The sequence below is a fragment of the Hipposideros armiger genome, unplaced genomic scaffold (genome assembly GCF_001890085.2).
Source record: "Hipposideros armiger isolate ML-2016 unplaced genomic scaffold, ASM189008v1 scaffold_283, whole genome shotgun sequence".
NCBI classification, from domain to species: Eukaryota; Metazoa; Chordata; class Mammalia; order Chiroptera; family Hipposideridae; genus Hipposideros; species Hipposideros armiger.
In genome coordinates this window covers 1,187,944-1,212,503 of record NW_017731633.1, presented here as the reverse complement: position 1 = coordinate 1,212,503, position 24,560 = coordinate 1,187,944, and the positions used below count along the sequence as shown (strand labels likewise).

At 48.0% G+C, this 24,560-nt stretch overlaps 2 protein-coding genes across 6 annotated transcripts; both read right to left on the bottom strand.

Annotated features, from left to right (window-relative positions):
* Positions 1 to 3,279: 3,279 nt before the first annotated feature.
* RCN3 (reticulocalbin 3) lies at positions 3,280 to 13,736 on the bottom strand. Its single transcript, XM_019658377.1, has 7 exons — positions 13,293 to 13,736; positions 12,636 to 12,883; positions 10,579 to 10,781; positions 9,352 to 9,524; positions 7,009 to 7,069; positions 4,134 to 4,333; positions 3,280 to 3,848 (listed from the first exon to the last, which is right to left on the bottom strand). Exons 1-7 carry the CDS (start codon positions 13,311 to 13,313, stop codon positions 3,741 to 3,743), a joined length of 1,014 nt encoding a protein of 337 aa, XP_019513922.1. The 5' UTR covers positions 13,314 to 13,736; the 3' UTR covers positions 3,280 to 3,740.
* Positions 13,737 to 14,006: 270 nt separating this feature from the next.
* Positions 14,007 to 23,174, bottom strand: FCGRT (Fc gamma receptor and transporter). 5 transcript variants are annotated; one of them, XM_019658374.1, is made up of 7 exons: positions 23,096 to 23,174; positions 22,207 to 22,293; positions 21,585 to 21,839; positions 21,187 to 21,462; positions 15,342 to 15,611; positions 14,603 to 14,719; positions 14,007 to 14,320 (listed from the first exon to the last, which is right to left on the bottom strand). In XM_019658374.1, exons 2-7 carry the CDS (start codon positions 22,277 to 22,279, stop codon positions 14,241 to 14,243), a joined length of 1,071 nt encoding a protein of 356 aa, XP_019513919.1. In that variant the 5' UTR covers positions 22,280 to 22,293; positions 23,096 to 23,174; the 3' UTR covers positions 14,007 to 14,240. The 5 variants fall into 5 exon arrangements, with proteins under 5 accessions (XP_019513919.1, XP_019513916.1, XP_019513917.1 ...); XM_019658371.1 differs by lacking the exon at positions 23,096 to 23,174 and adding an exon at positions 22,758 to 23,027; XM_019658372.1 differs by lacking the exon at positions 23,096 to 23,174 and adding an exon at positions 22,758 to 23,025 and having other exon boundaries at positions 21,585 to 21,836.
* Positions 23,175 to 24,560: the final 1,386 nt, after the last annotated feature.

The window sequence follows — 24,560 nt, the reverse complement described above, 5'->3', positions numbered from 1 at the left end:
TTTTTGGAAAGAAACACTGACTGCCTGTGAGGAGGTCAATTTGGTGGAAGGAAGACTTCCTTTTTAGTGTATGGCATCTTGTATATTTAGAATTTTGTATCCTGTGAGTATAATGCCAAAATTTAAAAATAACCAAATATGAGCAAAAGATTTAAAAATGAACAATTTCTGGGGAGAAGCCCAAAAGGTGATAAGGTGCTGGGCAGCTTCCCACCACAAGTTGTTCTGTACAAGTAATTTGTACTATATGTGAATATTATTTTGATTTTTTTTTAATTCACAAATTTGCCCTACTTCTTCATAAACCAGCTCTCCTCCAGCCACTAGGGGGCAGTATGTTATAACTAAAAGCTTAGGGTCAGACACTCTTGGATTCAAATTCCAACCCTCCCACAATTAAAAACTCTGGATAAAACAGAAAACTATGAACTAAAGGCACTGGAAAGTGGACAAAAGCAGGCAGAAATTAGGGGAATGGAAACTCGGAAAAAAGGAAAGGCAGTGGGTGATTTTCTCATTTGTACACAGCTTTTAGCCTGGAGGCAAATTCTAGTTTGTGCCATGAGGGCAGCTAAAATACCAAGGGAAAAATCCAGTCTTCCTAGCTTGATGCACCACAGCAACAGGAAAGTGAGGTATAAGCCCTGGAAAAGAGCCAGAGGGGGGTACTCCAAATATTTTATAGAAACTTCTCTCAAATATCTAGCTGACCCTGCACCAGATTCAGAGTCCAAGAAGCCCAAAACAGTGACCTGAAATTTGAGCTACAGATTTCACAGGACAGAGTTTACAGAGATCACAGTGAATCCAACCAAAAGAATTGTATTTTTATATTCTAGAAGCAAGAAATTAGAACATGAAATTAAAAAACAATTTTATTTACAACAGCATAAAAACACTTAGAGATAAATTTAGCAAAAGATAAAAGAACTTTACTTTGAAAATGACAAAACATTGCTGAGAGAATGTCAACACTTAAACCAATGGGGAGATATACTATGTTCATGGACTGGAAGACAATATTGTTAAGATGTCGGTTCTCCCCACGTTGGTCTATACTATAGACTGATACTATTTACAGTCTCACCCTATGTTATTTCCATCTCTTTCCCAGAAGAAGGAAAACAAAAATCATTATATATGGGGGAACCTATGACTTGACCTATAAAGGGGATTTCTTTTGTCTATTTTAGTTGCTCATGATTTTTTGAGTGGGCTTCATTTTTAAGAGCAGTTTTCGGTTTACAGAAAGGAAAGTAGAGAGAGTTCCTACATATATCCCCTTACCTGCTCCCAGTTTCCCCTGTTATTAACATCTTGCATCAGTGTGGTAGTTTGTTATAATTGGTACACTGATATTGATACATTATTATTAAGTAAAGTGCATAGATATATTAGGGTTCACTCTGTGTCATACATTCTATGGCTTTTGACAAATATATAATGACATCTATCCACCATTACAGGATCATACAGAATAGTTTCACTGCCTTAAATATCAGGGATTTTTTTGAAAAAACAAAAACTTTGAAGTTCGTCATGCATAAAAGTGGGCACATCATGCATGGACAGCTGGGTGAATTTTTACAGGCTGAACAGTTCCTGGGAGGCAGTACCTAGCTCAAGCTCAGCCCCCCGGAACCCACCTCAAATCCATTCCAATCCTCCTCACTAAGGGAGAGCACCAGCTGGACTTCTAATCCCTAGGTTAGTTTTGCCTGTTCTTTAATTTCCTATAAATGGAATCAAGTGATGTGTGCTTGTATCCAGCTTCTTTTGCTCAGCATAACATTTGTAACATTCCTCCATGCCACTGGGGGCCCTTGAAGTCACCCCTACTCCTTGCTGTGGCTTCCCCTGGGTTAAGGCCCCACCACACACACCTTCTGTGGAGGAGCATGTGGGTTGTTTCCAGTTTAGGGCTATTATGATTAAAGCTTCTACGAATCTTATTTTGGTGACTTTATTTATTTATTTATTTTTAAGATTTTATTGGGGAATTGGGGGGAGGGGAATAGCATTGGGGAATCAGGGAAGGGGAACAGACAGGTAGACAAATTGCTGTTTTTGTTCTTCAGTCTAGTTGTGGAGGACTTCGCTTCACTGGCCCATGTTGGTATGATCATTGTGCTCTTCCCGGATGAGGCAGATCGGTCTTTGGTCATTGGTTGGCTGCTCCCAGCGGCTCCCAGCAGCTCACATCAGCTGCCGGCCGCTCACGCTGGCTGCCAGCCACTCATGTAGCTCACGGCAGCCCACTGCAGCCCTGCTGCAGCCTACGCCATCGCTGGTGACTCACAGCAGCCCAGCTCCAGGTCCAGCTGTTGTTCATCATCTTAGCTGTAGAGGGCCAGCATCACTGGCCCTCAATGTGGGATCCGAGCTGCAGCCCTGCTGCTCAGAGCTGGCACTCCCAAGCGAGCTCTTAACCAGCTGAGCCACTTGGCCGGCCCAGTGACTTTATTCTTACAGTTTCATTCAGGAGCTACCAGGTGTGGAATTACTGGGACAAACTAAAGCATATTCAACTCTAGAGGAGAATTTAATCAGCAGGTCTCAGGGGGCTGCAGAAGGAATAAATGCCTGTCTCATCCTATCCTTCCACCCCTAACCCCACTCAGCAGCAGAGACTTGTAACCGGAGTCAGCTCACTTTTATCCTCTCAGGACCCTCCAGGGACTCCAGGTTCACTGAGAGTAAATTCAGAGACCCTGTCTGTCTGGGTCTCTGCCTCCCTTTATCTTATTCCATCAAACTGGGACCATGATGACCTGCCCACAAGGCCCTGTATGATCTGATCCCGTTCCCTATCTGCCTCACTCCCACCCTCGCCTCCTCATTCTTCCACTACAGCCAGACTGGCCCCATTGCTGATCCTCACACACACCAGGCCCACCCCTGCCTCAGGGCCTTTGCACTTGCTGTTCCCTCTGCCTGGACTACTCTCCAGCCAGATCTCCCCAGGGCTCACTCTCTCACTCCATTTACCAGTGAGGCCTTTCCCAGCCACTCAATTAACAGAGCAGTGCCATCACTTGCTATCCAGAAGGCAGAGCTTTCTGTCTGGCTTGTTCACTGCTGGGTCTGAGCTGCCAGTTTCATTTTTCATCCCCAGGAATGCCCTCAAATCCTGTCAACACCCAGAGACCCCTCTTCAAATACTTTGTCCCCTCCTTCAGCCCACAGTCCCCCCAACTCCCAACATGTTCTTCTCCCCGTCATAACCCCCACCCAATTCCTCCCCAAGGCTCCCATCACCCCATTAGAGAGACACACAGGTGTGGCCCCAGCACCGGATTTTATTGCCTCCCTAGCAGAGAGGAGGCATCCTGGGAGTAGTATCAATGGCGGGTGAGTGCCTGGCTGAGACTGGGCCAGGGGTGTTTCCTGTCTGTGAGGGTCAGATTTGTAGTTCCAGATGGTTAGTGGTGGCTCTTGGAGGCTGAGCTAGGGGTAGGGGGTAGGCTGGGAGATTCTCCCAATGATAAATGGGTGGCCTCTCATACTTCGGGTCTAGGAGAGCCCCTGGGGCAGGGTGGGGAGGGCTGAGAGATGCTGTGGTGTCTCAGGGAGAGAATGTGACCCGGTGGGTCCATGGGTTCATGAGAGCCCAGAGGCAGGAGGACACTGGAGGCTGTGTTCACATCGAGCAGGGCCAGGCATGGAAGGGGACCTTGCCACTGGGGCCCCTCCTTGGGTAATCCCATGGGGCCACGAGACTGTGGTGAGCGTGCTGGGGCTCAGAGCTCGTCGTGGTGACGTGTCAGGTCCTCGCCATAGTTGGTGGCCTGGCTGCCCACAAACATGTTCCAGTTGCCCAGGATCTCAGCCTTGCTCAGACGCCCATCCTGGAGGGAGGGTCAGAGGTCAGTGAGGATGACACAGTGCCCTGCATATGGGAACCCTCTCTGAACCACAGTATTGTCCTCCAGATCTGTCCTCCTCTCTCTGGGTCCCTGCCCCTCCTCCCTTGGGTCTCTGGTTCCTCCATTCTCTGACCCCTCACCCAGCTTCTCTGTTCTTTTCTTTCTCCAGCCAAACAAGGACCCCAGCAGGTCCAGACCCAACTCTTGGTCATCACCAGGCTAGCATTCTTCCCCCAGCGCCTGCCTGCACAGCCCCCACCAGTGCACCTTGTCCATGTCACTCTCGTGCAGCAAGTGGTTGGCCTCCACCAGTGGCTGGTCCTGGGCCGGGGGCAGCACCCAGTGGCCGACCTCATTCCCATCCAGCCGCCCATCCTTGTTCAGATCCCGGAAGTCCCGGAACTGCTCCCGCTCCGTCTGGACCCAGGCCGGCTCCTCCTCCCCAGGTTCCTCCGAGTACAGGTCCGCTGGGGTCAGGCAAGAGGGGACAACATCAGCGGTCACCAGGACCCCATCCTGCGCTCCAGCCCAGGCTCTGACAGTTACTGATCACGAGACCCCAGCCACCCACTTCACTCTCTTTCGCTTCATTTCTTCTGTTTAAATGGGATTAATAACAAAACCCGACTTACAGGTAATCATTATGCTACACGTGAAATTGACTACATGTGACTGATTGATCAGTTCATCGAATGGCTGAACCATCAATCAATTTGATTGATACCCACATGAAATATTGCGCCCATTATGTAGCGCAGTGCCTGGCGCATAGTAAGCGCTCCATATGAAGGAGGGATGAGTGAAGCTGTTTCTGGCGAGATAACAGGAAATCCTATGAAGTTACACTCAGAACAGCTCACCTAATTCTAAGAACCTCCCTGGAGGATTGTTGGAGCCTCTTTGTTCCAATTATTGGTAAATGTTTGCAAAACTTTGCCCCAGGGGCTGGCTTGGAGAAAGTACTCCACAGATGGACTTCAAAGACATTACAGCCTGACAAGCCTTTTTACAGCAGACACAAGGTCTTGATAATTAGCACAGAATGCCTTTCTCCCCTCTGGGACCAGGCCAGGAAGCTATCAGAGGATGTCATCGAGGACGAAGCAGGCACTATCAGCCTTCAGGCTTGGTGAGCACAGAGCTTCTTCCCCTTTTTTTTCTTTTCTTTTTTTTTTTAATGGAGCTAAGTCATCATTTCTTATAGGAAATGCTGTCAGGAAATGATGGCAATGGTAGATGGGAATTAAGTGTGGCCTTTTTGTGTTTTTTTCTTTTAATTTTATTTGCTTATATTAGTTTCAGGTGTATAAAAACAACATAATGATTAGACATTTATACCCCTCACAAAGTGATAACCTCCCCAAGTCTACTGTTAAGTCTGTTTTTTAATATTGCAGTAGAAAATCGCACAACATAAAATTCATTACTACTGACATTTAATACTTTCACACTGTTGTGCAACCTCCAGCTAGTTCCAGAACATTTTCGTCACCCCAAAAGGATACCCTTTTCCCATTAAGCAGTTACCTCTACCCCCGCCCCCAGCCCCTGGCAGCCATTAATCTAATTTCTTTCTCTTTTTCTATAGATTTTCCTATTCTGGACATTTCGTATAAATGCAGTCATACAATATTGTAGCCTTTCACTCAGTATGATATTTTCAAGTTTCACCCACATTGTAGTACGGATCGGTGCTTCATGCCTTTTTTTTTATTTCCCCGTGACTATATATTCAATTATAGTTGACATACAATTCATTCCTTTTTATGGCCCAATCATATTTCATTGTGTGGATCAAACACCTTTTGTTTATACACTCATCTATTGATGGGCGTTTGTGTTGACTTATATGGGGGAGTGCTCTATTATCCCCATTTACAGATGAGTAAACTGAGGCTCAGAGAGGGCTAGGGACTTGTTCAAACCACATGGCTGGGAGGTGACAGGTGGGAACCAGGCAGGCTGGCTCTGGAGCCTGCACCCACCTCTCCCATCTTCCCTGACAACCCCCCACCAGCCTGGGTCAGGGCCTGTGACACCCTCTCAATACTCCTCACTCATGCTTTTCCCCACACCATTCAACAGTTGTGAAATTACATTTTGGGGGGGATCCTGGGGTCCTGCCTATGTCTATGTCCCCAGAGCTCCACAGGGACCCCATAGCCTGGGCATTAGGGTAGAACCCTGGGGTCTGCGTGGACTCAAGTCCTGCTCCACTTGACCAGTGGGTGATCTCAGTGAAGCATTTATGCCTCTGGGCTTCAGCTTCCTTATCTATAAAGTGGAGTAATAATATCCATCTCATAGGGTTGATGTGGGGATTAAACAAATTTACAAGATGTTAATCACAGTCACCACAGACTGTGTCAGCTATTGTTATGATTCAGCTGTGATGCTTGAGTTCTTTTTTACACACACAAAAAATTATGCTTAAATAAAAATGTCCTGCCTGCAGGCTTATTCCATATAAACATTCCATAGAAAAATATGTTCAAACTTTTAAAACTTCCATGCTTACTAGCTTTCCCCGTAACTAATTTTTTGCCCTGAGGGCAAGGACAGAGGCAGGGCTTGGGGATATTTTTAGAGGTGTCACAAGGGCTCCCCAACATCTCAAGTAAACAGGAGACATTTACACTTTGCTTTGTAAATGCACATTCAAGACAAGCTCCCCGACTTCCCACCCCAGGCAAATGCAGCACGAGCTCCGATTTTGTAGAAACTTCAGACCCTCCCAGGAAGGTACTTGGTCTGTAACAGTCTCTGACATATCCTCAACCACTAACATGCAGTAGGTGCTCAATAAATGTCTCCTGGTGTTGGCACACAGTAAGTGTTTGATAAATGTTTTTTCGGTCTGGCACATAGAAGGTGTTCGATAAATGTTTCCTGGGCCTGGCCCATAGTAGGTATTTGATAAAGATTTGCTGGGCCTGGTATACAGTGGGTGATCGATAAATGCTTTTGGGGCCTGGCACATAGTAGTTGCTCAATAAATGTTTGGTGGCTGCACTTATGAACTCAAGCACTGCCCCTGCCTCACTTTGAGGGCCTTTGCTCTCTTACGGGTGATAATGCATTGGGCGGCCACATGGATTCGGGAAGGGACAGGTGTCTGCAGAGGAATTCAGGTCTCACTCACCGATGTATTCGTCCACTTGGATGTAGCCATCTTTGTTCTTGTCCAAGTCCTCCAGGGTCTCCTGGGGAGAAAGAGGTATTGGGGTTGGCTCCCACTGGGGGGCTGGACCCCTGGAGTCAGGATGTGAGGTTCTCGGGGGATATCATTCTGGGGTGGCTGTGGGGCCAGGCATTGGAGCAATTTCAACATGGTATAACTGTCCCCAGACGCATGTGGGAATTTGGGGGCTTTCTGGGATGTCATAATGATGAGGGCCTTATCTGTACTTAGTGGGTGGGGGCCAGGGAACCCAGACGTCCTGATGCACAGGTTGGTTTCATGCAAGGAAAGCCATTCTGCATCCCTAACAGCTTTCTCACACCCAGCCCACACTCTTTAAGGGCAAAAGTCTCTTTTCCTTTAAAAAGCAGAGTTTAGACCCTAACTCCATTTTACATATAAGCATGACATAATTTGTGGACCATTTTGACACATTCAATATCTCTGATCTTTGTTTTTTCCTTCATTTCTTGAGCAAATGGATTCTATTCATTTTTATACTCAAACTCACTCACTGTAAGACTGTGCAGGTGTCTGACACTCCACTATGTCTTCTAGAAAAGTCGAGCTCCAACATTTTAGGGTTGACATAAAATACAGGATGCTCAATTACATTTGACTTTCAGATGAACAATAAATAATTCTTTAGTATAATATAAGTCTGTCCCGCACAATATTTGGGACATACTTATAGTACAGGATGCTGAGTTACACTTGAGTTTCAGTTAAATAATTTTTTAGTATGTCACAAATATTTTGTGGGACATACTTATATTACTCCCAAATACTGTGTGGGATATACTTACACTAAAGAATTATTTGTTGTTATAAATCCAAGTATAATTGACTATCCTGTTATTTGCTAAATCTGGTGACACTGCAACACTTACATATTGAAATTCCTGTTATTTATTATAAGTGACTTTCCTTTAGTTCTTTCTTTATGGTACAGTTTGGGCTAATAGTTTGCATATTTTGAAATCCTGTGTGTGGGGAGGTTACGCTCGCTATCCACAGATGTAGAGATGAGAGCAGAGTTTAGACCATGACTTGGCAAACTTTTTTCCATAAAGGACCCAAGAGTAAATATTTCCAGATTTGCATGCTGTACAGTCTCTGTTTAACTGACTCAACTTTGCAGTTGTAGCATATGTAAGCAAATGGACATGGCTGTGTTACAATAAAACTTTATTTGCAAAAGCAAGCTGTGGGCCAGATTTGGTGGCAGGTTCTAGTTTGCCAACCCCTGGTTTAGCCCATGGATTCAACTGCCCAAGTTAGAATCCAGGCTGTGCCACTTCTCATCTGCGTGATCTCAGGCAAGTCACCTCACCTCCCTTTGCTGTCCTTATCTGTAAAATGAAGGTGACAGGCCACCCCATAGGGTTGGTTGCCATGACAATTAAATAGAGATAATTCAGGTAAAGGTGTTAGGAGGGTACCTGGTACACAGGACATGTTCAATCAGGGTTTGTTAAATAATCTCACCTCAGGAGAATAAGGAAGTGTTACAATGTTATCTGCTATAAAAGAGGGACCCAGGGCCTTACAGGAGTCTAAGGGTTTCAAGAAGCCTGGGTTAATGACATCTTTCCTTTCTGATTCCTGTTGATCCAGTGATTCCACTCCTAGAAGTTTTATCCTCTAGCTGTATTGACAAGTGTGTGTAAAGTGACATAATGAGCATTTACCTCAAGCCAATTTTACAGTTTTACATGTATGAACTCATCTAATCCTTATATATCCACCCTCGATGTAGGGATTATTATCAGTACCATCATTTTACAAATGAAGAAATTCTGGTCCAGAGAGGTTAAATAACTTGCCCAAGGTCACACAGACAGGATGCCAAAGGGCTGGGATTTGAACCCAGGCCTTCTGGCCTCAGAGCCCTTGATCCTAACAGCCTGGCCATAGACCCTCAAAGTACCTTCAGAAATGGAGACGCAAGAAAGGGCTTACCTGTGGGGATGGGACTGGGGAGTGGGGGGGCAACAGGGTGGAGGACACAGGAGGGAAGAAGATTGTTCACCTTTTTTACATCTTTTGGGCGTTTAACCATATCAATTTGTCACCTATTTGAGAAATACATATAATTACATTTTTTAAATAATTTACGAAAAGTTAGGTATGGTAGAAGTGGGTATAAATCCTTCTACTAAGAATGACACTGGGGAGTCAGGGAGGGTATGAGAGATGTCACCCTCCATTGATCTGCATTTATGGCCTGGGTTCCCTGGGGAAGGTGCTGGAGGACTAGGTGCCTAGGACCCCCAAGGTAAGCGCTAGGAGGCTGGCCCTTACAGCAACCACGATGTCCCGCATGTGCGGGAACTCCTCCGGGTGCAAGAAGGCTGTCAGCTCCTCCCGACTGGCCATCGAGTCCCCATCCTGGTCAGCCACCCGGAAACGCCGCTCGTCCCGAGCCAGCATCTTCCTGTAGGTCTCTGCGTCCTCCACGTCGTGAAATTCTTCACCTGGGAAAGAAGGGAGCTTGGTAAGGAGAGAGCTTTCATGGAAAGAACACCAGGAAGGTTGAGGAAGAAGACAAAAAGATATAACTCAGGGAGGTCAGGGCAGGAAAACCTCCATCTAGTTAATTATACAAAATATATATTCACTATTTGCTATTTTATAGTGAGAGCTTATTATATGCTAAGCTCTTTACCTACAATATTGTATTTAACCCCCACAAAAAGCAAGTAAAGTGAGTTCTTTTGTTTATTCTCACTTTATGAAGGACAAACTGATTCCCAGAGAGGAAATAACTTGGCCAAGGTCATACAATCAGGAATGATAGACATTGGCCATAGGGCCCCCAAGTCACATTCTGATGCAGCAGGCTGCTGGACAGACAGGAAGGGCAGGGCATTTTCGACAGAGGGAACAGTATGTGCAGAGTGTAGAGTTTTGAAGAATGTGGTGAGTTCAGGGAAATGGCAGAAGATCCACTTGGGTTGGGCAGATAAACCAGAAAAAACAAGCTGGAGGGGTGGGTCATGCTTGGCTAAGGAGCTGGAATCCTCTCCTGGGTGCTCTGAGAAGTCATGGGGGATTGTGGACAGGGGAAGGTCAGGGTCAGCTCTGGTGTGAAAAGATCCGTTTGGGGATATATAACAGACAGGCTGGGGTGAGGGTACAGGAGGAAGAGAACAAGAGCTGTGGGGGGTCCAGGGCTGGGGCATGGAGACAGGGAAGAGGGAACCCTGGGATTCAGGGGCAGGGTAAATGGCTTTGGGGTTCTCAGAATGAGAGGTCAAAGGTCAGGTGTGGCATGGAAGGTAGGTGTCCCTGATCAAGGATCTGAAGTACCCCAGTCCCAGTGTTATAGAGGCCATGGATGCCAGAATGAGAAGCCAGAGATTAGAGATTGGGGGTTTCAGGATGTTAGGGTCCAGAAAGTGGATAGACCCTGAGCAAGAGGCAGAGGTCAAAGGTCAGGCATTCTGGCTAATGGGCTAAAGGTTCTCAGGATAACGGGGGTCAAAAAGGTCAGGGTCGAGTGTTGAGAGCAGGGGTCTCGCAGCATACCGGGAGTGTAGTAGCCATAGGTGGCGTTGCGCAGCTCCTCCCAACCCACACGCCCGTCGCGGTCCGTGTCATATGTGTCCCAGGCCGCGCTCACCGAGTCCCGTATGTGTCGCTGCTGCGTGTGAGCAATCCACGAGCGGAGCTCAGCTAGTGACACCCAGCCGTCCCCATCCCCAGCGCGGTCCATGCGGTCCACGATGCGCCTGCGGACCGGTGAGGGGCACACGTCAGTCTCGGCCCCCACTACCCAGGGGTCCCACCTTCGTCCAGACTCTGCTTCTCAAGAAGAGCCACGCCTCCAGTGGAGAACACCCCTATATGCGGCTGAATAAAAGTCCACGAGCCGCCTACAAACTGGGGAAGAAGGCACATGTCAATCCGGGACCACGCCCACCGCAGGGCTCCGCCTCCTCAGCCTAGGCTCCGCGCGTCCAGAGGCTATCACACCCATTCGGAAACCCAGCGGGTCTACAGCTGGCGATGCCGTCCAAGAGACGCCCGGGTGGAGGAAGGACTCCGTTCCTGGACCCTGCACGTGCTCCATCTCTGGCTTGTCGGAGTTGGGGTGGAGGCAGGGCACGGGGCGTCACAACGCGCCCCTGGCCCGCAGAACTGTCCCAAAACTCCCTCTAAACTACGACAGCCCCGGCCACATACACCCCTACACCTCTCGCCCCAATATCCCGCCACTCACCCCTGGCTGCCAATCTTAGGAAACTTCCTTCTAACCCCGCCTGCTGCTCCGCCCCCTCACTAGAAACGCCGGTCAATTCAGACCCCTTTCCCTGCAGTCTTGCCCCATGCTGCGTCCCATCCATCCCCTACTTTTTCCCAGCCGTTATCTGGCACTGCCCTAGGACCATCACCTGCAACTCCACGGGTTCGGCCTCCACCACTCCCCCACGCCCGTGCTCCGACGGATCCTGTGCACCCCGTCTCAGGTCAAGCCCCAGTAGACCCACCTCACGCCCCTTCTCTCTCGCCCCGTCGGTTGGCTCCCAGGTCCCTCCCCTTCCCCTGGCCCCGCCCCGCCACTGATTAGGCTCCTCTCCTAACAGCTAACAGTGAGCTCAAGAAGCTTCCTCTCTGACACAGTTCCTAAGCCCCTGCGATCCAGTCCCCAGGGTCGAATCCGAGTCGGCTCTTCGCACCCCTCCCACGCCAGGCAGTCTCTGCTGGGATCGGTCCGGGGCTGGCTTTGTACCCAAGACTCACACCCTACCCTGAGGTTCGAGATGTTAAGAGCGTGGGCTCCAAAGTCAGATATTCTAGGTTCAAACCCTGCAGCCTCCTCTTAATGGCTGTGTGACTGTGGGCAAATCACTTAACCTCTATTTGCCTCAGTTTCCCCCAATGTAAAAATGGGGATAAATAATAGAAACTACTCCATAGCATGGTTGTGGGAAATACATTAGTTAACCCTTGTAAAGCACTTATAACAGTGCCTGGCATTCCAGTAAGTGCTAAGCCAAGTGTGTTAGCTTCTTCCTATCTTTCCTCCCCCATCCCTTTTTCATCCAACCCCATTCATGTACAACCTCCCGGCCAGAGGCCTGACCACCACTGCTTTATCTCCACCTTGATTTAGCCACCATTGTCTCTTGTTTCCCACCTGGACTACTGCAGAAGCTTTGGCTCGCTGCTTCTTGCTCCCTATAGCCTGTTCCCCAAATGGCAACCAGAGGGATTCTGTTAAAATCTAAGTCAGCTCACATCCTCCCTCTGCTCAGAGCCCTCCCAGGGCTCTCATCTCACTCAGAGAAAAGTTTAAATCTTCACTGTGGCCCAAAAGGCTCTACATGAGCCCTCTGTTCCCTTTCTGCCATCACCTCCCACCCTCTCCCTTTGCTCACTGGGTTCCAGCCACACTGGCCTCACTGTTCCCTAAACACATCAGGCCTACTCCTGCCCCAGGGCCTTTGCACTTAACATTTCCCTCTGCCTGGAATGGTACACATACACTCATGGCTCAAATACTACCTTCTCCTTGAGGCTTCCCCTGTCCTCCCTGTTTTAAATTATAACCCTAAATCTTCCCGACCCCATCTCTCTCCTACCCCAGACGGGCTCGGCTTTCCTCCGGGCTGAGCTGGTCGAATTCCTTGGCTACCTCTCGTCCCAGGAAAGCCTCATGGTCGTATTGGAAGTTCCCGTGGGCGTCATCATGAGGGGCCTCGCTCAGTGGAGCCGTCTGGTGCACCCTTCCCTGGCCGTGAGGGTCGGCGTCAGGGGACGGCTTTCCCTGGGCCCCGTGCCTGAGCAGCAAGAACAGCAGCAGAAGTGATAGTCGCCACATCGTCAGTCCCTGGAAAGTGGCAGAAACTAGGAGTCAAGGGCCACAGGGAAAAGGAAAGAGACGGGACAGAGTGGGGGTGGGGGAGACCTAAACAGGACAAGGAGATGGTAGCTAGCCACAAAATTTTGGGCTCAAGGAAGGCCGGTGATGGGAAAAAGGGGGTCAGGTTCTCAGAAGTAAAAGCAGCTGTGGGGACGAAATCTTCTGAAGGAGTCCCAGATGGGTCCCAGAGCCGCAAGTGGAGATTCAAGCAGGAGACGTGGCGCACTTCCCACGCAAAGTGTGTGTGGGGGGGTCGTAGCCAAAGAGAAATCATGCAGGTTCCCAAGCATCGTTTCCAGCCTGGACCCTAGTGCCCGACCCGAACGGACCCGACCCGTCCTCTCTGGGCCAGGCAACCGCCTCCGCCTCCCTTTACCGAGTTATTATCCAGTCTCATTTCGTTCTCCTGGTTCGGCTCTCGGTTCTCCAAAAAAGATGCCCAATTTGGCGGCTCTCCAGCCAGGCCCCGCCTCCGGCAGCGCAGAGGCACCGCCCTCCGACCAATGAGCACTCAAGAGGACTCCATGGGGCGGGGCTAGTGAAAGTCTGGCGGGCCGCGGGCGTTCCTCGCCACGTCCACAAAGCAAAGCGAGGCCCTCGAGATTGGGCCCTGCGCCTTCCCAAAGCTGGCGGGGTGGGCGACGCTGGAGAGGTGCGGCAGGGGAGAACTACAACTCCCGACAGGCAACCTGCCCAACCACCTCCAGTTGGTCTAATTCCAAAGCCTCATGGGAGATGTATTTTTATCTCTTTCCCTTTGTCAGCTCGGTTTAAGAAGGAAACCTAGGGACCAGAGGAGGAATCCCCTTCCCTGATGGAACAACTGTCTTCGGCTCCACCAAGGAGTAAGGTCAGACGCCAGCCAAGAATTCCTCAAAATGTCTGACACAGTGCAGGCATTCAGTAAATATTTGTGAAATTTATAAATGAACACTACATCACTTGGTATATACAATTGGCAGATTCCGCCATGGCAACATTTTAGCCTCAGGGGAGATTTAAAGGCCAGGGCTTATACCATTTATTTATTCCTCCCACCCATTCCCTTACCTCCCCCGCTGAGAAAGTTGAAATGATGAGAACACAATGATTTGGGCCCAAACTCATGTTATATGTGGAGGTGGGAAAGAGCCATAGGAAGGGAAATTGAGGCATATCACAGGAGAAGAAACCAGAGGGAAGACATCGGGCCCAGCACTCTTCTGGAGGCTCAGAAATACCAGGATTCCAGGAGGTCTCACAGCATGAAAGGGACCTGACTACATTAGCTGGTAGCAGCCAGGATGGGGGCCGATCAGGCAGTTGCTGAGAATGTTTTTATATCCTAAGAGTCAGCATCCTTGGGGAGACCAGGAGTGGGCAGAAGGGCCCCTCCATCATCTCCACGGAGAGAGATCCAAGGGACTGAGGAAAGAGAAAGGGGGCAGGTCAGAATCTCTGAAATCCTCTGGGTCTCTGCCCTTCCCCCTTCCCCCAGTGCACGTGCATGCGTGTGTGTGTGTGTGTGTGTGTGTGTGTGTGTGTGTGTGTGTCTGTTCTACTCTTAATGGGTTTTTGTCTCCCTCAGAGTCTTTGTTTACCTGTTCCAGTTTTGTTCCCACCTCTGTCTAGATCTCTGCTTTCCCCCTCCCCCCTGCTTTTGGGGTCTCTATCACTCTCTCTCAGGCTCTTTCCACTTCCCCACACCTGGCAAACCATTCCGCATCCTCCTCCACAGCAGAGCCCCTCCTGCAGCCAGTGCTATGAGCAGTAAGAAGCTGATGACAATTCCAACCACTGGCACCGAGGACTTGGCTGATGATTCTGCAGACAGAGAAATGCTGTGAGATCTTGAATGGACCCTCTGCCAGGACAGGGGATTGGAAGTTCTCAATCCCTCCCAAACTCAGAGATCCCACCACCAAGTTTTGGAGAGTGGGTGTGGACAGAGGAAAGGCCAATCAGCTGGTGTTCTGGGTCTGCACAAAATTCCCCCAGGTGGGACGTAAGAACCAGCCATAGCAAAAGTGGTCTCCGTCACACTGGCCAAGGGACCTTTAGCAGCAGGGTGGGTCATATTAGAATTCGGAAAGGAGGGGCAGGCACAGAGCAGTAGATCAGACTCAAAGCAGTAAATGGTCAATGTTGGTGAGGACTGTCAGCAGCAGAACAGAAGGTGGTCAGACTTAGGGAGGACTGTCCATAGTGATTAACAGGTGGCCAGACTCAATGAAGCCAGCAGCAGCAGCATGGAAGGCAAGGGACGATAAGCAACACAGGACCGAAGGCTTTGGAAGAATTGGCAGTAGCCGGGCACAAGGCAGTTAGACTCAAGGAGGACTGGCAGCAGAGGGGTGGAAGGTGGTCAGACTCAGGAAGGATTGCTACAGCAGAGGGACTAAAGGCAACCACAAATAGGGAGTGTCATCACCCAGTGGAATCTCACCCAGGTCCACAGTGAGGGGCTTTGACAGGCCTACGTGCTGCACCAGACAGCGGTAGTGGTGCTCGTCACCATTTTTGACTATCAGTGAAGACCAGGCGTAGAAGGAGCCATCGCCGTTGGGGCCAAGGTCGCCCTCACTGGAGTCAACTGGCTGCCCATTCCTCAGGAATTGCAGTTGCAGCTCGGGTGGGTAGAAGGAGAAGGCACTGCAGGTGAGCACAGAAAAGCCGGGGCTGCCTGGTCTGGCCTTCAGGCGCATGGAGGGTGGCTCTGCAGACAAACAGGCAGACAAGCCTAAGTCCCAAGCCCACAAACCCCCAGTGCAGGGCTGGATAGGGACATAGAGAGGCCTCTCTATTCCTTCCATTCTACCCAGGCCCTACCATGTGCCTTGCACTGTGCTGAGCCTGGAGATTATAGTGGTAAAGGGGAACAACCTTCTCAAGGGGACAGAGACCCAACGTATCCACTCTGTGGGTATCCATCTCTCATCCATTTCTTCCTACAATTGACATGTACTGAGCATCTACCATGTTCCAGGCATTCTTCTAGGCACTGGGAGCACAACAGTGAACAAGACAGACAAAAGTCCCTGTCTTGGGCCGGCCGAGTGGTGCGTTGGTTAAGAGTTGGTTTGGGATGCCAGCTCTGAGCAGCAGGGCGCCGGTTCGGATCCCACATTAGAGCCAGTGATGCTGCGCCCTCTACAGCTAAGATGATGAACAACCATTCGACCTGGAGATGGGCTGCCATGAGTCGCTGGCACCAGCTTAGGCTGCAGTGAAGCTGCAGTGGGCTGCTGTAAGCTACCGTGAGTGGCCGGCAGCTGGCATGAGCTGCCAAGAGCTGCCGTGAGTGGCCATCCAGTGACTGGCGACCGATCTGCCTCACTTGGGAAGAGCACAATGATAATACCAACATGGGCCAGTGAAGCGACGTCTTCCACAATTAGACTGAAGAACCAAAGGACAGCAACTTTTCTGTTCCCCTTCCCCGATTCTCCAACGCTGTTCCCCTCCCCCAATTCCCCAATGAAATCTTAAAAAAAAAAAAAAAGTCCCTGTCCTCATAGAGCTTAGGTTCTAATGAGGGGAGAGAGATAAATATTTGTGTACAAATAAGTAAAATGGAAGCAGACTCTGAAAGTGTAGTGATGAGGGAAAATGAGACAGACCCTGTAGTCATTAAAAAGACAGTAAAGAGGGCTATCATGAAATATTTCATGCCAGCACATTTGAAATTTGAATGAACTGGACAAATTCCTGAGAAATACAACCTCCCAAAACTGACACAAGAAGAAATTAAACACTTGAGTAGTACTATAACTATTTTAAAAGTTTAATCCATAATTTAAAACTTTTCAACAAATAAAATTCCAGGTCCAGATTACATCATTGGTGAATTCTTCAAAACAACTAAAGAAGAAATAATGCTACTCTTATACAAATTCTTCCAGGGACTAGAAAAAGAAGAAACCAATCCCAGCACTTTTTATGAAGCCAGAATAACTTTAATAACAAAACCTTGGGGCCGGCCGAATGGCACGTTGCTTAAGAGCTGGCTTGGGATGCCAGAAGGCCCCGGTTCGGATCCCACATATGAGGGCCAGTGACACTGCCTTCTAACAGCTGAGATGCTGAACAGCAGCTCAACCTGGAGCTGGGCTGCTGTGGGTCGCTGGTGACAGCGTAGGCTGCAACCCCTGCTGCAGTGGGTTGCCATGGGCTATGGTGTGTAGCCAGCAGCCAGCATGAGCGGCCAGCAGCCGCTGTGAGCGGCCGTCCAGAAGCCAGCGACTGATCTGCCTCCCCAGGGAAGAGCACAATGATGGTGCCAACTTGGGCCAGTGAAGCAACGTCCTCCACAACTAGACTGAAGAACAAAAAGGACAGCAAGTTGTCTGTTTCTCTTCCCCCAATTCCCCAATTAAAAAAAAAAAAAATCTTTAAAAAAATAATAATAATAACAAAACCTCACAAGGACATAACAAGAAATGGAATTTAATTTTGAGTCTATTTTCATGAAAACAAACAAAGTATAAGGTGGTAGAATCAAACAATTTATATTATGATCAAATGAAGTTTGTTCCGTGAATGAAAGTTTGGTTTAATATTGGAAAATCGGTTAATAGAACTCATCCAATTAGTATAAAAAGAAAAAAAGCAAATAGTCGTTTGATAAAATTCAGCACCACTAAAAATAAAAAAACAAACCAAAGAAATTCTTAGCAAACTAGGAGTTGAAAGGAAACTTCCTTAAATTGACAATGGGAATCAACCAAAAAACCTATAAATTGCATAATACTTAATGGTAAAAAGTTGAACACTTTCCCTGTGAGTGTGAGAATACAAATGTTCATTATTACCACTCTATTCAACGTTGTACTGAGGATCCTAGCCAGTGCAATAAGATTTTTTTTAAAGTATTAAAATAGAAAAAGAAAATAAGTAAAACATGTCAAAGATGACATGATCCAAAAGAATCTAAATAATTAACAAAAATAAGTGAATTCAGAAATATTTCTGGGTACAAGGGAAATACCGGGATGCCAAAAAAAATGTATATACATGACTTGTATTCACCTTTTGTTATTGGTATATATTGAGTATTACAATTTTAATACAGTTTTTTTTTTCTTAAAATGTGTATACATTTTTTGGGCACCCTCTGTATATAAAAATCAATAGTACGGCCAGCCGAATGGCGCATTGGTTAAGAGCTGGCTTGGGACGCCAACTCTGAGCAGCAGGGCCCCGGTTTGGATCCCACATATGAGAGCCAGTGACACTGCCCTCTACAGCTAAGATGGTGAACAACAGCTCGACCTGGAGCTGGGCTGCTATGAGTCACTGGTGAAGGCCTAGGAAGCAGCCCCTGCTGCAGTGGGCTGCCATAAGCTACCATGTGTGGCTGGCAGCCAGCATGAGTGGCCAGCAACCGATCTGCCTCACCCGGGAAAAGCGCAATGATAATACCAACATGCGCCAGTGAAGCAACGTCCTCCACAACTAGACTGAAGAACCAAAGGACAGCAACTTGTCCGTTCCCCTTCCCCCAATTCCCCAGTGCTATTCCCCTCCCCCAATCCCCAATTAAATAAAAACTTTAAAAAAAATCTATAGTATTTCTATAAACTAGCTACAAACAACTAGAAAATGAAATTCTTATAATTACCATTTAGAGAAGCATAAAAAATGTCTAGTTTTTTTTTTTACTTAGGAATAAATCTAACCAAAGAGGTGCAAATGAAAAACTACAAACTATTATTGAGAGAAGCTAAAGGACATCTAAATAAGTAAAGGGATATACTGTATTCAAGAAGACTTAATATTGTTAAGATGTAAATTCTCCACACTGATCTATAGATACAATTTAATTACTATCAAAGTCACAACAGGATTTTTTTGGGCAGAAACTGACAAGCAGAAATGCATATAGAAATGCAAATGACGTAGAATAACCAAGATAATAAAGCTGGAGAACTTAACTACAAGAAAGCAAAACTTCCTACAAAGTTACATTAATCAAGAGAGTGAGGGGGCTGGCTGAGTGGCTCAGTTGGTTAAGAGCTCGCTCAAGAGTTTGAGCTCTGAGCAACAGCGGTTCGAGTCCAGCCCGAGCTGAGCAGCCGCTGAGCTGCCAACAGGTAGCAGGATGGCTCAGCTAAAAAAAAATAATAATAAAATAAAAAGAGAGTGAGGTACTGGCTCAATTTCAGTCCAACAGATCAGTGGAATAGAAGAGAGTGGAAAGAAGCAGCTCCATACCTAACTTAGGAAAAAGGCTCCACTACAATTCAGTGAGGGAGACGGGATGATGGTCTTGTAACAAATGATGCTGGGTCAACTGGATATCCATGAGGGACACATGAACCTCGATCCCTTTCCTTACACCGTTATACACAATTAACTTGAGATGGATCATATAGCTAAATATGAAAGCTATTTATCAATCAAGCTTCTAGAAGAAGACATAGGAGAATAGCTTCATAACTTTGGGAGAGGAAAGATTTCTTAAAGAGAACACAAGAAAGAGCTATAGAATAAAAGATTGATAAATTGATCTTCATCAAAATTAAGAACTTTTGTTCAGCATGTTTTCATTAAGAAAGTGAAAAAGACAAGCTGCAGACTGGGAGAAGCTATTTCCAATAGAACCATCTGATATATCCAAAGGACTCATATCTAGAATACACAAAAACTCTAATAGAAAAAAGACAAAAATTCGGATTTAAAAATCGGTAAACAATATAGTCATGGGATATAAAATACAGCATAGGGAATATAGACAATGGTGTTATAATAGCTATATACAATGTCAGATGGGTAGTAGACTTGGTGGGATTATCACTTTGTGAGGAGTGTAAATGTCGAATCATGATGTTATTTTGTATATCTGAAACTAATTTTAAAATGTTCAAGTAAATAAATAAATAAATGGGTAAAGGACTCAAAAAGCCACTACAAAAGAGTAGACATCCAACTGGGCAATAATGTGAAAAAGTACTCAACATGGCAAGTCATCAAATCATTTATCTGATTTTATCAAATCATTTATTTGATTTTCGTTTATCATCAGATAAATGAAAAATGAAATCACAATATGATACCACTACACACCCACCAGAATGGTTAAAATTAAAGACAGACAGCATCAAATTCTGGCAAGCTTGTGGACCAATGGAATTTATATACATGACTGGTGGGAGTATAAAATTGGTTCAACCACTTTGAGAAAATGTTTAGTACTACCTACTAAAGCTAATCCTATGCCTACACTATGACACAACAATTCCACTCATGGGTATTTAGTCAAAATAAATGAAAGTACAGATTCATCAAAAGATATGTAAAAGAATGTTCATAGCAGCTTTATGCATAAGAGCCCCAATCTGGAAACAAACTATTCATTGTGATATGAACCAGGCAATGAAATACTACTCGACAATAAAATGAAGAAACTACTGATAGACGCAACAATTGTCTCATGACACAAGCTTGAGAAGAACCCAAATCATGGCAGGATCCCAAGGAAGACAATCACAAGCACAGGGAATAGTATGTGCAAAGGTCCTGAGGTGGGAAAGAATCAGACATGTGGAAGGACTGGGAGAAGATCATTAGAGCAGGGATGTTGTGAAATGACAGTGGTGGAAAGCAGCCAGACCATGCAGGGCTTGTGGGTCACAGAGTAGAGTTTGGGTTTTCGCCTAAAACTAGTGAGAAGCTTTTTGGACAGTTTTAAGCAAAGGCTGAATGGGAGCTCGTTTACATTTCAAAACATTCCTCTGACTACCAGGTAGAGAATGGTCTGTATTGAGGGCAGAGATGGAAGCTGGGATTGCAAGGTAGGGGGGGACACTGAGGACAAAAGAGCTCTAATTCCAGCCCTTGAGAATTTCCCAGATGTCCACATTATTATAGCTCAGAGTGACATGTGCTGTAACAGAGGTCACACAAGGCATTGTGGGAGCCCCAAATGGGAGGGTTGGCATGAGCTCAAAGAACTCTAGGTGATTCCTTCTCACTGAGTGGGGCAGATGGAGAAATGTGAGGCTGAGGAGAGGGACAAGGGCCATGCCATGCGGGGCCTCAATGCCAGGATGGAGGGCTTGAGTTGTGTTCTGAGGGCTCTTGGAGCCATGGGAGGGCTGTGTGCAGGAGAGAGGTGGGGTCAGCTCTGGGGGTAGAAAGACCCTCTGGGATGTGTGGGGGATAAGCTGCATGGGGGAGACTGGAGGCCAGGAGGCCAGGGAGGAGGCTGGGGAAGAGGAAGAGGTCTAAGATGGGGCCATGGGGAATGGAGAGACCCACCCAGATCAGAGATTCTTCAGGAGGCTGCTCACCCTTCCACTCCAGGTTTCCGCGGCCCCTCTCCAAATGGCCCAGCAGGCGCTGGGGGCAGGAGTGCAGCAGGAAGGCCTTCTCCTTGTTGACCACCTCTGCCTGCTTCATCCACTTGTCACTGATGGCCTTGGCCTCAGGCCAGTCTCCATCCCAGGTGCCCAACTTGGGGTCGAACTTCATGAACTCCTCACCATTCAGGGCAAACTTGGCCACCGCCACAGAGATATTGTCAGGGCCCAACTCACAGCCCAGCAGGCCCTGCAGGGTGTAGGAACCTGGGGTACCCACAACACAGGTCAGCAGGGCCCAGGAGCAGGGGTCCCACCCCCTTGTCTGTCAAGCCCAGGAGTCCAGCCCTCAGGTCCTCAGCTCTCAGACTCAGGAGTCCAAGTCTTACCTCCTTTCTCCAAGACTGTGAGAGCATCCAGGAAAAGCTCCTGCTTGTTCCTCAGGTCTGTCGTTTCTTTCTCCCAATACCAGGACACCTGGTTTTCCCAGACCCAAGCTCCGCAGGGCTCAGCCTGGGCCCGCAAGCTGTTGTAGCTCAGGTACTGCTGTGGACCCAGCCAACCTGATACCCAGAAGGCAGGAGTCTCCGGGGCAGGGGAGGACACGGAGGTGAAGTGGTACAAGAGGGAGCGATGGCTGTCTGCTGGAGAGAGACAGAGGTGAATGGTGCAGGTGGGGCGGGGTTAGGGGGTAAGGGGGTAGCTAGACTGGGAGTAAGACAGACACCCGAAGAGAGGAAAGAATCCCAGACAGAGGGGACAGACTCTGAGAAAGGTGGGCAGACTCAGAGATAGGGGGACAGAGACGCAGAGAGAGGCGGACAGGGATCTGGAGACCGGGACAGGTGCTTCCCAGACCCACTAAGCGAAGGAAGAGAAAATCATAAACCAAGTGAAATGCGGGGAAGGAGGAAATGTTGGCTCCAGGGAAACTTCAGATTTCGCTTCGTCCTCTTCTTTCCGGCCGGCGACACCTCCCTCCCTCGGCAGCCCCGACTGAGCACCTCTCACCTGCGCGCAGCGTCCCAGGCAGGAGGAACAGCAGGAGACAGAGCCCCCAGGGCTGAGGCCGGGGGACCCGCATTCTGAGAGGAAAACCTGGGGCGGGAGGAGGCGCGTGACTCCTCCGGACCCCCACCCCGCCCCTTCCTCCCTCAGCTCCGCTGGGCTCCGCCACCACGCGGACGCCAGTAGGTATGGGTTCGGGGCTCCGTCCTGGAGGGTGACAACAATGCCCTACGCCTCAATGAACTTTCACCCTTTAATTTGATCCATGTTGGTTAATTAATTACAGAGCCTGGATAGGCTGAAATGTCATTCTCGAAGCTAAACCCCGCCTCGTCCTCCTCCTCCTCCCTGGGACCCGGGAGTCCCGACCCCAGCCTCTCCTCCCTCAGACTCAGGAATCTGGGCCCCAGCCCCTCCTCCCTAAGACCCAGGAATTCCGGCCCGGGCCCTCCCTCCCTCAGACTCCAGAGTCCGGGCCCAGCCCCTCCTCCCTTGGCCCCAAGAGCCCCAACCCCAGCCTGTCCTCCCTCGGTCCCGGCCCCAGCTCTGCTCACGGCAGCCGCGATCCATTCGCTCCCAGCTGGCTCCCGTGACTGGAGACCCCAGTTCCTCTCTCACATCCTGTCCGGACACTGTTCCCCGACTCCGGGAATATACAACCCCGCCCCCCAGCTGCAGGGCACACCCCAGGCCCTGGGCCCAGACTGAGTATGTCTCTGCTGCTCTCTTGAAAACTTTCTTCCTTTTTTTTTGTGTGTGTGTGTGTCTCTCTGTTGTTTTTTTTTTCATTTTGAGGCTATCAGCCAGCCAGCGAATTCATGACAAAGTTGGGAATAGAACCCAGCACTATGGGAGTGCAAAATTCGGAAGTATCTGTGGGTTCCCCTCTTACCTCATTTACCCCCCAGGCCTTCACTACCTCCTGCTACAAAGAAAGGTCTCCAGATCCTTCCTGTATTTCATTCTTGGAACCCCTCCCCCAAGTGTCGCCTTAAAGTGCCCCTGCAGTTCCTTTTTAAAAAGAAAAAAAAAGTTTTTTGTAAAGTAAAAGCGTTGTATAAAAGCATTATAGATCAAATGTTCTATTTACATTTATTAATTTAAGGTCCAATTATGCATCAAACACTGAATGGGCACAACAGGCTGCTTGTGCAAAGCAAAATGGACAAAGATTCCACCTCTACCAAATGATGTGATGAATGCAAAACAAAGGCTTTTGTACAAGTATTATGATTTAATCAATACAAATAAAGCTTTGTATAGTAAAAATCAACAAATAAAATAAGGCTGAGGGGGAGACAATACATGAAACCTGCCCAGATACTAAAAAGGCAGCAATATTAACAAACTGGAAAGTCACCCATCTCCAAAAGGATACTTCTCGTCTTCTCGTGGTTCTAAAGTTGCTATAAACCTGAACACGAATCCTGTGCCTAGCTTATAATTTCTTCATGAAAGCAAAAACTGCAAAGAACTGTAGACTAGTACTAGTATCAATTTTCTAGTACTGTAATACTGTACTGTACTTTCTAGTACTGTAGACTAGTACTAGTATCAAAATGAACAAGAATTTATTTGAAATATCTTACATTATGAACTGAAGTAAATTTGGCAAACTACCATTATACTGCAGTTATATACCATGAATTCAAATCATATTTGAAGTCTATTATTTTTTTTAAACAGTTATCTCTCTCTTTTTTTTTGTAATTGGGGAATTAGGGGATGGGAACAGCGTCGGGGAATTGGGGGAAGGGAAACAGACAAGTTGCTGTCCTTTTGTTCTTCAGTCTAGTTATGGAGGATGTTGCTTCACTGGCCCAAGTTGGCACCATCATTTCGCTCTTCCCAGGTTAGGCAGATCAGTCGCCGGCTTCTGGACGGCCGCTCACTGCGGCTGCTTGGCTGCTCACGCTGGCTGCTGGCTACACACGGTAGCCCATGGCAATCCACCTGCCATCGCTGGTGACTCATGGCAGCCCAGCTGCAGGTTGAGCTGTTGTTCAATATCTTAGCTGTAGAGGGCAGTGTCACTGACCCTCATATGTGGGATCCAAATCGGGGCCCTCTGGTGTCCCAAGCCAGCTCTTAACCAATGCGCCACTCGGCAGGCCCTGAAGCCTATTTTTGAAGCCTCGCCACCCTCATTCCCTAGGATGTCTTTTCTTTTCTTGCTTTTTTTAAAAAAGAGTTTATTGGGGAATTGAGGGAGGGGAATAGTGCTGGGGAATCGGGGGAAGGGGAACAGACAAGTAGCTGTCGTTTTGTTCTTCAGTCTAGTTGTGGAGGACGTCACTTCACTGGCCCATGTTGATATTATCATTGCGCTCTTCCTGGGTGAGGCAGATTGGTCTCTG

What these genes read in the sequence shown, in the direction of transcription:
- RCN3 (XM_019658377.1), bottom strand. Translation starts at nt 13,313, where the DNA reads ATGAGACTGGATAATAACTCG. An exon ending in TGAGACTGGATAATAACTCG is followed by an intron (nt 12,884 to 13,292) that starts GTAAAGGGAGGC and finishes GCCACTTTCCAG; the next exon opens with GGACTGACGATGTGGCGACT. An exon ending in ACGAGAGTGACATGGACAAG is followed by an intron (nt 3,849 to 4,133) that starts GTGCACTGGTGG and finishes CCCTCCCTCCAG; the next exon opens with GATGGGCGTCTGAGCAAGGC.
- FCGRT (XM_019658371.1), bottom strand. Translation starts at nt 22,992, where the DNA reads ATGAAAAAAAAAACAACAGAGAGACACACACACACACAAAAAAAAAGG. An exon ending in GCGAATGGATCGCGGCTGCC is followed by an intron (nt 22,294 to 22,757) that starts GTGAGCAGAGCT and finishes CTCCCGCCCCAG; the next exon opens with GTTTTCCTCTCAGAATGCGG. An exon ending in CACAGTCTTGGAGAAAGGAG is followed by an intron (nt 21,463 to 21,584) that starts GTAAGACTTGGA and finishes TGGGTACCCCAG; the next exon opens with GTTCCTACACCCTGCAGGGC.